General features: G+C 43.2%; 1 protein-coding gene across 1 annotated transcript in view; it reads right to left on the minus strand.

Moving 5' to 3' along the window:
• The window catches only part of TRAF3IP2 (TRAF3 interacting protein 2), a 53,983-nt gene that overhangs the window by 19,276 nt on the left and 21,702 nt on the right, over nt 1–13,005 (minus strand). Inside the window, exon 3 of the mRNA XM_047762881.1 lies at nt 3,689–3,881. Coding sequence (XP_047618837.1) covers nt 3,689–3,881 — 193 coding nt within the window. The remainder of the gene's footprint in view (nt 1–3,688; nt 3,882–13,005) is intronic.

A 13,005-nucleotide genomic window follows, 5' to 3' on the forward strand; every position in this document is an offset into this window, starting at 1 on the left:
GGGGGGCTAAAACTGTGTTTGTAATGTTTTATTTCTTTTATTTCTTTTTTATTTTTTTGTCTTTTTGCTATTTCTTTGGGCCGCTCCCGTGGCATATGGAGGTTCCCAGGCTAGGGGTCTAATCGGAGCTGTAGCCACCGGCCTACGCCAGAGCCACAGCAACTCGGGATCCGAGCCGCGTCTGCAACCTACACCACAGCTCACGGCAACACCGGATCGTTAACCCACTGAGCAAGGGCAGGGACCGAACCCATAACCTCATGGTTCCTAGTCGGATTCGTTAACCACTGCACCATGACAGGAATTCCTGTAATGTTTTATTTCTTAAAAAAACCTTTTTTTTTCTTTTTGTGGCCGCGAGGGCAGCATGTGAAAGTTCCTGGGCTAGGGGTTGAATCAGAGCTGAAGCGGAGGCCTATGCCCGAGTTGAGGCAAAAGTAGATCCAAACCACATCTGTGACCTATGCCATAGCCGGTGGCAAGGCCAGATCCTTTAATCCACTGAGTGAGGCCAAGGATAGAAGCCACATCCTCATGGATACTATGTCAGGTTCTTAACCCCTGAGCCACAACAGGAACTCCTCTTTAAAAGTTTTTTTTCAAGTAAATGGGGCATTATGCGAACATTAAAAAAAAAATCTAGGTAGTGGGAACATGAATGTTTGTTATTTATGTGTTTGAAATTACTTTTTATTACAAATTTTAAAAAGTTTTGATTATAAAATCTATGTGGATATGCCTAATTTTAATAGATTGTTGTTTATGCTTCTGTATTTTTACCCAAGACTAATCAAAAATTCTGAAACTCCTATGTGATAAGATTTAAAGTCAAATTATGCAGAATCTCAACTATATTATATTTCTAATTGTGAATGTTTCAGCAAGCTATTTTTATTTTATATTAATAGAGAGAACCAAATTTCTATAAAATATGTCTTCATTTAATGGGGACCCAGTTCCATATCCTTTTTTGCATTAACTGGCTTTGTCCCCAAAGTTACCCAGTTGTTATAAAAGATGATTGCTTATTTGATAAAGAAATGTTAACAGAGTTCCCATGGTGGCTCAGTGGTTAAGGAATCTGAATAGCATCCATGAGGATGCAAATTTGATCCCTGGCCTTGCTCAGTGGGTTAAGGATCCAAGGTTGCTAAGAGCTGTGGTGTAGGTTGCAGACACGGCTCAGATCCTGCATTGCTATGGCTGTGGTGTAGGCCGGCAGCTATAGCCCCAATTTGACCCCTAGCCTGGGAACTTCCATATGCTGCATATACAGCCCTAAAAAAGTAAACAAACAAAAAACCCCAAAACACAACACTAATATTATGGTGAGTAATGACAGAGTAAACTTTCTGAATTTTTTCTGGGGGGGAGTCACCCCCTTAGCAAGCAGAAGTTCCTGGTCCAGGGATCAAACTCACGCCAGAGCAATGACCTGAGCCACAGCAGTGATAATACTGGGTCCTTAACCCACCAGGGAATTTTTTAATTTCCTCCTATATATTTTTTTTTTAATTGAAGTAGAGGTGATTTACAATGATGTGTTAGTTTCAGGTATATAAACTTTCTGTATTTAGATTATCTTTTAAAAGATCAGTAAGAGGAGAGTTAGCTTCATTACCTGAAATTTTTTTTCATTATCCTAAAATGATAAAAAAAAAAAAAAATCCAAGGTTGAGTTCCTGTCATGGCTCAGTGGTTAATGAATCTGACTAGGAACCGTGAGGTTTCGGGTTTGATCCCTGGCCTCAGTCAATGGGTTAAGGATCCGGCATTTCCATGAGCTGTGGTGAGGGTCACAGACATGGCTTGGATCTGGCATTGCTGTGGCTCTGGTGTGGGCTGCCAGCTGTAGCTCCAATTGGACCCCTACCCTGGGAACCTCCATGTGCCATGGGTGTGGCCCTAGAAAAGACCAAAAAAAAAAAAAAAAAATCCAAGGCGATCATCAATTTAAGTTGGCTTAAACTGATGTTACAAAAGCACTTACTCTGTACTATATTTGCAATTCTTCTGTCAATCTAAAATTATTTCAAAATAAACATTTATTTTAAAAATTACTATTACCTCTCCTATTCAACACCAAACATAAAGATGCTTAAATTTTGTTTGTGTTCTTGGGATTTTAGATACTTCTTCTGCACGAGTGCTTATCTGGCTGTAAAATCATGACTTAATTCCATTATTTAAATTCCATGCAATTTTGTTTGTAAAAAATTAAGCATCTGTCTGCAAAGAAAATCTGAGGGCTTGTTGGCTTTTGAGCAAAGAGGAGAAGCAGATGTGACTTATCTGGTATTGTAAATAGAGTCAGCTTTTTTTCTTTCAATAAACTTTTTGAGCTAATTACTGGTTTCACTATTTCTGCAAAAAAAAAAAAAAACCCAAAAAACTGCTTTAATAGGACCTTCATATCTCACTCCATTGTCAAAACAGAATATAGATTTACTTTGAGTGGCATATAAAAGTTGTGCTTGAACAAGAGCAAACACTGTATCTACACTTTTTCCAATTTTGTCATAAATTAGGAAGCTCAATTTACATGAGTTTTCCCTATGTGTTTTAGATTCATAAAGTAAGAGGAAAAGAAAGTGTGAAGAGTCAAAGAGAACAACAAAGAGAACAATGATTAAAGGATTAGACAGTTAAAGTCAAGAGAAACCAAAATTGTTTTTCTGGGAGGAGTATGGGAGAGATCTAATAATGGTGTTCAACATGTGGGAAAGCTCTTTTTTTTTTTGGCTTTTTAGGACCGCATACATGGTATATGGACGTTCTCAGGCTAGGGGTTGAATCAGAGCTGTAGCTGCCAACCTATGCCATGGGCACAACAATGTGGGATCTGAGCCGCATTGCAGCCTACACCACAGCTCACGGCAACGCCGGAGCCTTAACCCACTGAATGAGGCCAGGGATCGAACGTGTGTCCTCATGGATGCTAGTCAGATTCGTTTCTGCCGAGCCACAACGGGACCTCCAGGGAATGCTTTTATTACAAAAGACAATAACAGGCTATTTTAAGTATCTATTGAGAACTAATTGAATTTAAAATTTCAAAGAAAGAAATGGGTTTTAACAGGTATGGAAACCAGGGATAGCAAAAAGAACTTGATAGCACTGGAAGTATGTCACTAAACGTAAAACCCTATGACGTGGGCTAAAAGGCCAGGTGAACTGAGAGCTGTGACTTAGCATCTAAAGAGCCTTTCCAAAAGAGCATCTTGACTAGTCACCAGTGGCTCCATGCATCTAATGAAGATATTCTTTTTTTTTTTTGTCTTTTTTTCAGAGCCGCACCCATGGCATATAGAGGTACCCAGGCTAGGGGTCTAACCAGAGCTGTAGCCGCCGGCCTATGCCAGAGCCACAGCAACGAAGGATCCGAGCTGAGTCTGGGACCTACACCACAGCTCACAGCAATGCCAGATCCTTAACCCACTAAGCGAGGCCAGGGATCAAACCTGCATCCTCATGGTTCCTAGTCAGATTTGTTAACCACTGAGCCACAATGGGAACTCCTACTGAAGAGATTCTTCTCAACCAGCTCCTGATTCCTCCTGCCCTGGAAAGCCCGTGTGACTCAGTCACTAACCTGGGCCCTAACAACAGAGTTCTGTGCATTTTGGTTGCACTGGCATCCTTCTTTCTCAGGTGAAAATGGCCTGAAATGTGGCCCCATCACACTTACTGATACCCCGGGAACCCCGGGGAGGAGTAGTTTCTTGCTGCAGGTATCTCCTCTTGGTCCCAGGGGCTGGGATAGTTCAGGAAGACCTTCTGCACAGGGTATGGGCCTCTTGCACTGGTTCCAGGGGGCACCTGCCCATGGAAAGCGGGCTGGATCACTTGCTGGTAGGCTTCTCGAGGGTAGTTGTGGCCATCTGTGGGTGAGGACAGCAAGGAAAACAGCGAGCACTGATTCTAGCAGCTTTGTGTGGAGAGGCAGGTTAGCTCAGTGCCAATGTTTGTCTTGCTACCAATGGAGGTTTCTGGATATCATTTACCACCTCTGAGATGTTTGCCTTTTTCCTCTACTATTATTTACTTGATAGTTTTCATTCCATTGAGTCATTGTTTTTATTTTTTTCCTCAATAAAAACACCCATGAAATCATGAGTTTGGTGTTCTGATTGGAAACCACAAAGCTCCATACAGGTTCCTATTTAAATAAGACACTTAGAAAGAAACATATTAACACAGTTGGCAACAAAAAGCTTTTTTTTAAAAAAAAAAAAGCAAAAACAAAAAACTAAATGGAATTAACATGAAACAATTAAAATGAATTTGAAAAAAAATAAAGATGCTTAGAGTAATCCAAACCCATCCTATCTCAGGTCCCTGGTTGATAAAGACCGGGACATGAAAGGCACCTCTAAGAATGGGGAGACAGGACCACAGAGACCCCTCTGGTCTAGGACAAGATATACCACCAAGGTTTTACTTTTACAGCCTTCCTGGGGCAGGTCAGATACATTCCACGGAGTCCAGGTCACCACTAATCCTACCGCAATTCCCCAAGTTTTTAGAACCCAAGGCTAGGAGAAATCATCCTCATGAGAGATATAGAATCATGACTCCCTCCTTTCCTTCCCTTGAGTGGACACACACACACTCTCTTCGGAAGAACTAAATGAATGAAAACCTGGCTGAAACTTTGGGAAGCAGCCAACCAAGTTGGCAATACCTCCCAACTTTCTCGGTGCCCCCTTGCTAAAGGCTATGGGCAGCTGGGGTGCAGGGAAGTTAGAAGAGGGTGGATCTCAGAGCAAAGTCAGGCCTGGCAGTGAATTGGGTGAATCTGTAACCCAGGAGAAAGCTGGTCCCAGCCAGGCCGAGGAGCAGCAGGGTCCAGAGGGAAGAAGGGCAATGTGCCCACGCAGGTGAGAAAAGGGAGGTGAAGTCCAGAGAAGGGGTACAGGGAGCCCAATAGGGGCCGGAGAGGAAGGCTCTGGAGGGAACTGTCCAGGCCCAAAGGAAAGGGGCTCAAGTGTGGGAAATCTGAGAGACTGGATGCACCTCAGGGGTGGGTGACTTCCCTACCCTATAGTGGGACTGGAGAGAGCCAGGGGTAACCCTGAAAAATGAACCATCAGCAGCTGCTGGTGATCTGAGCAATGCCACTTCTGCCCAAGTAAGAATTTGGATGATTGAGGAGGCATAGCTTGTTAGGGTAAGGAGGAATCTTATTTTTCAAAAGATGTTTATTGGTCTTTATTCTTTTTTCTGGTTACAAAAGTAATAACCAGATTTGCCTACTGCATAGGTAGGATACATGCAGGGATATAAAGTGAAATAAAACTAGCAGGCGAGCAAGAAAGCAGCAGATTGGAGCTCCTCCTGTGGCACGAGATTGGCAGTGTGTTGGGAGCACTGGGATGCAGGTTTGATCCCTGGCAGGGCACAGTGGGTTAAGGATCTGGCGTTGCCACAGCTGCGGCTTGGGTCACAACTGTGGCTCTGATCTGATCCCTGGCCCAGGAATTCTTTATGTCACAGGGTGGCCAAAAAAGAAAAAAAAAAAAAAAGAGAGAGAGACAGAGAGAAAGAAAGCAGCATATAAAGCAGGGTGGAACCAGAATGGGGAGGGTGAGAATGTGGCTAAGAATTTTATTCTTAGTTTGGCAAGTAGTCAGGAACCACTGAAGTTTTCAGGGGAACATTTAGGGGAATACAGAACAGAAGACAAAGAATATGTTTCCTAGTGTGGTGGCTAGGTCCGCACTGTCTAGACTCAGGAAACTTGGCTGGGTGACCCTGGCAATATGTCCAGGCCAGTCTCCTAAGCCTGGTTGGGTTCCCTGTGTTCAACCCATTGTCTACTTTGACCCGTGACATGAGCTGGGCCCTCCTGTCATGCTTCCTCTGGCAAAGCTGACCACACCCCTCTAACCGAGGTTGTCTCCTGGCCCTGACCATGACCCTTGGCCTGCTATTGCTTAGGCCTGGTCATAACATTAGAGGCTAAAGAAAGGGGAAGAGGATAAAAGGATCTGCCTGGGCCTGTCCCAGGTCCCTGTCTCTGGCTGATAAAGACCAAGACTTGGAGAGCACCTCTAGGAATGGGGAGACAGGTGTTCCCGCATGGCTCAGTGTTAAGAACCCGACTAGTATCCATGAGGATGTGGATTCAATCCCTGGCCTCACTCAGTGGGTTCAGGATTCTGCATGGCTGTGGCTGTGGTTTAGGCCAGCAGCTGCAGCTCCAATTTGACTCCCGTCCCAGGAACTTCCATATGGCATTGGTGCAGCCTTAAAAAAAGAAAAAAAAGAAAAAAATGGGGAGATAGGACCATGGAGACCCCTGTGGTCTAGGACAAGATATACCACCCAGGTTTTGCTTTCATAGCCTTCCTGGGGGCAGGTCAGATACATTCCAAGGGGTTCAGCACTCCACTTGGAGTTTTAGGGCTGCAGCCGAGGCAAATGGAGGTTCCCAGGCTAGGGGTCGAATCGGAGCTGTAGCTGCTGGCCTACACCACACCACAGCAACGAAGGATCCGAGCTGCGTCTGCGACCTACACCACAGCTCATGGCAACACCAGATCCTTAACCCACTGAGCAAGGCGAGGGATTGAACCTGTGTCCTCATGGATGCTAGTCAGAGTCATTAACCGCTGAGCCACGATGGGAACTCCTCCCCGTCCTTCTTGATTTCACCTCCTACTACACTCTCCTAGGCTCACCAAACACCAGCTACCCTTGCTGTCTTTCTTCATCTTGAACGCCTCAAACAGGTCCCCACCTCTGGGACCCTGAGTCTGCCATCCTCTCTGCCTAGAATGTTTTTGCCCTATATCTTTACAGACCAGCTTCTTGACATTCAGGTTTCAGCTCAGATATCATCTGTTCTAAGAGGCCCACCCCTTCACCAGATGCCTTATCCCATCTCCCTATTTTATTTTCTTCCAAGCGCTTATCAGATTTAGGTTTGTATAAGAAAGCATGACTCTTACTTGTCAATTTCTTGCCTGCCTTCCCTACTAGACTCTAAGCTCTAGGACAACATGAACTGCATCTGTTTGCCACCATGTCTCCAAGCACAGTGCCAAACCCCAGGGGATGCTCAAAAAGTAAATGAATGAAGACTGAATAGTTACAAAGCCAACTTCACACACACACACACACACACACACACACACACACACACACACACACACACTATGGATGAAGACTGAATAGTAACAAAGCCAACTTCACACACATAAGAAGCCATGTAGAACTATACAATCTGCCTGCTAGGTCTTGGGTCTTCTAGACTGTCTATTTCCATGTGGAAGTAGTACAAGATAAAAGAGGAGCAACTTTGCCAGTGGCCTTGAAAGTTTTTAATGCTTAGAGCCAGTCTTGCTTCCCATATCCATTAATAAGTGGCTCATAATGTTTTATTTGCTTTAAAAGGACTACCCAGCTCTAATCATACGGTTTGTTTCTTTTCCAGAAAGCGGATGTTAGCGCTGTTAATCAAAAGCCTTTGAATCAAGGTCATATGATTTCTAACAGATTATTTCTCGCACAACATGTTTTTGTCTCATAGCAACAAATCATATCATTAAAATCACTAAGGCATGTGGGCTAAGTGTTTGATTAGCTGTAACTCTCATTTCTGAAATGGCCACCTGTGATAAAAACTTACACTGGTTTATGTGAGCAGATGAAAATGATCCACCTCATCTATTTTTAAAATGATGGTACTGACATTATAATTCTCTAGGCTGTCGTTCGACTGCTTAAAACAAAGAAATATTAAATATCAGAGGGTCAATCAAAAAATAAGGTTTCCTTTTTGTAAGTGGAACTTGACGGATTTTTGTCTGGAATTTGGCTGGTTGTGTGGAACAGTTATGAAATAAAAAACTATGTTTGTTGGGTAAATGGATATCTTTTCATTGCTCAAGTTTCGATAATTTCATTCCACTGTTTTGACCAAGGCTTGCTAGTTTAGTTGGGTACCATATGTATATAAATGGCTAGCATTTGTTGAGTGCTCGTTACACACCAAGTATAGTTCTAAGTTCCTTATTCAGGATTACAGTGTTCCATTTTCTGTTTTCCTAAAGAAGTTTAATGTAGAAAAAAAAATCCAAACTCCTTACCATGGCCCTTGCCTCATCCGTCTTATAGCAAATTGTTGTTTCCCGGCTCATCCAGCTCCCATTCCACTCACTTGCTTTCAGGACCTTGGTGATAACCAATCTCCTGGCTTCCTGGGCCTTCTCATCCTTTAGATCCCAGCCCAGATGGGTTCGCCTCCAAAAGCCTTCTTTTGGCCATCCTGTCTAATAATGTCTGTTCTGACACCTGGCTATTTCCTTTATCACACTTCGACTTTATTTTGTTTGCTGTTTTCTACTTATCTGGAGGCTTCATCTCCAGTAGACTGTGAACTCCACCAAGACACGACCACGTGTGCTGTAGTCACTACCACCCACCCAGTGCCTAGGACACAACTGGGCAGATATTTGTGAAGTACATCGAGACATGAATGAACAAGGTCTGTTTCCAAATCACATTGACCTCCTTCCTTTCCTCTGCTCTCCCAGAAGACACGGTGGCCTTTCCAAGGCTTGCTGTCACAAAGGCTCTATTCATGATTAGGGGATCACTCCTTTTTCCAGGAAGTAGGAAACAGATTTCTTTTTATTCATGCAACAAATATTTATTGAACCTCTATGGCTAGGCATGCAGTGAAGAGAGATAAATAGGATATAGTTCTCTTGAGTAGTTCAGAATAAGTGGAGAGAGGAAGAAGGAAAATCTGTGTGTCTGTGGAGGTCTGTTTTGAAACACAAACCCATACTCATCACTGTGTGAGGAGGAGAGGCGTGCAAGTCAGCAGCCACCTACGTGATAGACTTAAGAATCAGGGCCCCCAAATAGCTCCCCTAGTGCCTTATCCTTGGTGCCTAAAATTCCACCAGGAAAGTGTATTCTGCAGGAGATGTAAAAGAGAAAGTGGGAGTGCCCGTCGTGGCTCAGGGGCTAATGAATCCGACTAGGAACCATGAGGTTGTGGGTTCAATCCCTGGCCTTGCTCAGTGGGTTAAGGATCCGGTGTTGCCATGAGCTGTGGTGTAGGTCACAGACGCAGCCTGGATCCTGCGTTGCTGTGGTGTAGGCCGGCAGCTACAGCTCCGATTCGACCCCTAGCCTGGGAACCTCCATATGCTGAGAGTGCGGCCCTAGAAAAGACAAAAAGACAAAAAAAAAAAAAAGAAAAATGAAAAGAGAAAGCCGTGGGCGGGGGGGGGGGGGGGGGGGGGGTGGTTGAGCACAGTAACGCCTCCCTTCCGAGGCAGTGTTAAACCACAGAACAAAACTATGACTCTTGCACAATCATAAATGGGTGGCCAGAGCTGTATGGTACTTGTCAATCTTATGACCCTCTTGGCCTAGGTCCATGTGGTCTTCACGTTATGGGCTTTGAGCCCCTCAGAATCTGTAAACCAAATCATACACGAGGTTCTCCACTTACCAGTCAAAACATCTGACATTTTTCTTCCTTATTAAGAATGGTATTAAAAGAACTTACGAGAGAGAGAATAAAACCTGATTTTCAAGTTGTCAAAAGATACGATGCTCTAACGCAATCACTTTAGCTGGGAAAACAAAATGGCCAACACAAACTGTTACAGGAACTCCCACAGCTGAAAACAGCTGTGGTTCCTGAAAGGCAACTCCTTTTTTTATCATCTCTTCAATCTGGTTTGTTCTTTCCTTACTTTTAATTGTGCCTGGGTTCTAACATACAAATAATCATTTAAGGGTCTATGAACAAAAATAGCCATGTGCCCACTGGTTTATTTTATTCAGTCTCCTTGGTAGAGAAAGCAAGGGTTTTACAGTAATACAAGGGCGCTTGAGATTTATTATATTCTTTTTTTTCCCCAATGTATTTGCATCATGGGCTTTATTTGATGGCACAGGCATGATCTCGATTCTGGCAGCCTTCAGTGGAATGATTGTAAGGCAGTAAGGATAAACTCCTACTTTAGAAGGTTGGGAGAGTTCACCTGCTTTGAAAACTTGTGTGTTTTTTTTGTTTTGTTTTGTTTTTTCCCTACATGAAACGGATGACCAGCAACCACGTTTGCTTTCACTTGCAAAGGCTAAGTAAGGTATGCCATTTGCATGGTGACCGTGATTTATGTATATTTTCATTAATGGATGAAGAAGTAATGCTCCTCTAAAGCCAAGTAGAACCACGTAGCCATGGTTTCCGACTGCACAAGCATCGCTTAGGTGAACAGTTCTTTTGAAGTGGTTTTGTTGGCAATTAAGTGCAGTTATAGCCCTGACATGAAAGTAAGCATCTGTACACCTGCTTTGAATGCTTAACATCTGTGCCAGCGAGTGGGATCTGGAAGTGGAGGAGCACTCTGCAGGGCTGGGCTGCAGGATCCACTTAAGTAATAATAATAGTAACTAAGAGCTGCTAGTGATGGAAGTCTTACTACAAGCCAGCTACTTTCCTAGTGTCTTTAATACATTATCTCATTTAATCGTCACAGCAACATTTCCGGGAGCCCTTGTCATTGGAGGCCTCATATATATTCTGGGCTTGCAGGGCCCCAAAGAAGGACCATGATCACTGAGGTCTCCTGACAAAACATGCCCGAACTTGACCCTCTTCCCTGCAGATTAGATGCCCCTGGGAGCCAGGGCCAAGGCATGTGAGGGGTGCGTTAGGGTGAGCCCACCTGTACACTCTCAATTCCCTTTATGTCTCTTTTGAACCTGTACATATTTTCTTAATTATAAAAGCAGTGCCCGTTGGCTATAACAAATTTAACAAAAGTATACAGAGTTCAAAGAAAAATCTCCTTGTTTTCTTAATTCCCTGTCCCTCTCCCCTCATGATCACAGTGAATGTTGGGGCAAACTTTCAGACTTTTAATGGAGCTCTTCTTTATTTATTTACTTTTTGCTTTTTTAGGGCCGAACCTGCAGCACATGGAAGTTCCCAGGCTTGGGGTCGAATTGGAGCTGTAGCTGTCAGGCTACACTACAGCCACAACAGTGTGGGATCCAAGCCGCATCTTGGACCCACACCACGGCTCACAGCAACACCGGATCCTTAACCCACTGATCAAGGCCAAGGATCAAACCCATGTCCTCATGGATACTAGTCGGTTCATTATCCATGTGCCACCATGGAAACTCCTAATGGAGTTTTAAACACATATAGTTGGACTTCCCCTTGTGGATCAGGGGGTTAAGGACCTGACACTGTCTCCATGAGGATGTGGGTTCAATCCCTGGTCTTCCTCACTGGGTTAAGGATCCGGCTTTGCTGCAAGCTGTGGCACAGGTCACAAATACAGCTTGGATCCAGTGTTGCCATGGCTGTGACCCCTGGTCCAGGAGCTTCCATATGCTGTAGGTGTGGTTGTCAAGAAAAAAGAAAAAGAACCCCTCCCCACCAAATCCACATGTAGTTAAAAAAAAAATGTGTATGAGATCAACACTGCATACTTCTCCTTTAATTTTTTCTTTATGTCAGAGCAGATATTTTATTCTATGTAACAGGGTCTAGTAGTCCATTGTATAAGTAAATGAAGTTATTTACAATAATTTATGTCATTTATAATTTTATACTTTATAATTATTTATAATAATCTGTCCCTTCAGTGATAGGCCTTTTGGTGTTTTTATTCTTACTTTTAATCTAAGTAATGGATATTATTCATATCCTTATTCATGTATTTTTATAAACATCCTTTTTTGTTTGTTTGTTTATTGTTTTTGTTTGTCTTTTCTAGGGCCACACCCATGGCATATGGAGGTTCCCAGGCTAGGGGTCTAATCAGAGCTGTAGCCACCGGCCTACACCAGAGCCGCAGCAACACCAGGTCTGAGCTGTGTCTGTGACCTACACCACAGCTCATGGCAATGGCGAATCCTTAACCCACTGAGCAAGGCCAGGGATAGAAACTGAAACCTCATGGTTCCTAGTCGGATTTGTTAACCACTGAGCCACGACAGGAACTCCTAAACATCCTTATTCATGTATTTTTGTATATGCTTGTTTAATGCATCTATAGGATAGATTCCTATGAGTGAGACTGTTGGATCACACAAGTCCCATTTAAAATTTTGATAGTGAAATTGCCTCCTGGAAGATTGTACCAATCTGTACTCCTATCAAGAGCAGACAGGAAATTTCATTTCCCCATAATCCTGCTAACACTAGATATTGTCCAAGGTTTTTTATTTTTGCACACCAAATTAGGAAAAATATAATACCTTTAACAATTTTGCATTTCTTAAATTTAGTACTGTTAAGGTTGGTTTCATGTGCTTCTTGGCTGTTTACACAACTACTGTGAATTATTCCCTTCTCCTGTCCAAGTTCTCTCCTCTCTGCCTTTCATCACCTGTCTTCACTCCCAGGATCCTAGGCCTCCCCTTCCTACCTCACTTCAATAGAAGGAAATAATACAGAGAGCAAGGGGAGGGGAGCTGATGAAAGAAAGCAAGTGTTAGAGACCAGAAGTATTCTCAGTGGGAGTGTTTGCATTTTCACAGAGCCTGCCCAGAGGGGGCAAAGCTTACCTCTAGAGACTGGATTGCTAGTGGTGCCATTTCAGGGTTCAATAGGAAAAACATTTTCAAGTGGAAAGATCTTCCTGGGACCCTCAAATTATAATGAATCAATGCTATCCTGATGAAGCTTTCTCCTTTTAGTGGTTAAAGGCAAGTGCTTGGGACTTAGTATTCCAAAACCCTTGGTGAAGTAGTCACACTTCTACAGGTTAACCGAAGGAATTAATCAGGAAAGCAGACAGAAACTTACGTACATGATGTATCGTATCATTGCTTATTGGATCATAAATTGGAAACTATTTAAAATATTCAACAACAGAGAACAGCCTAAAAACAATTCAATGCATGCATCCCTATGTTCTTCACCAGCACTATTCACAATAGCGAAGACATAGAAACAACCTAAATGTCCATCGACAGATGAATGGATGAAGATGTGGTACATATACACAATGGAATGCT

This window comes from Phacochoerus africanus, chromosome 2 (assembly GCF_016906955.1).
Source record: "Phacochoerus africanus isolate WHEZ1 chromosome 2, ROS_Pafr_v1, whole genome shotgun sequence".
Lineage (NCBI taxonomy): Eukaryota > Metazoa > Chordata > Mammalia > Artiodactyla > Suidae > Phacochoerus > Phacochoerus africanus.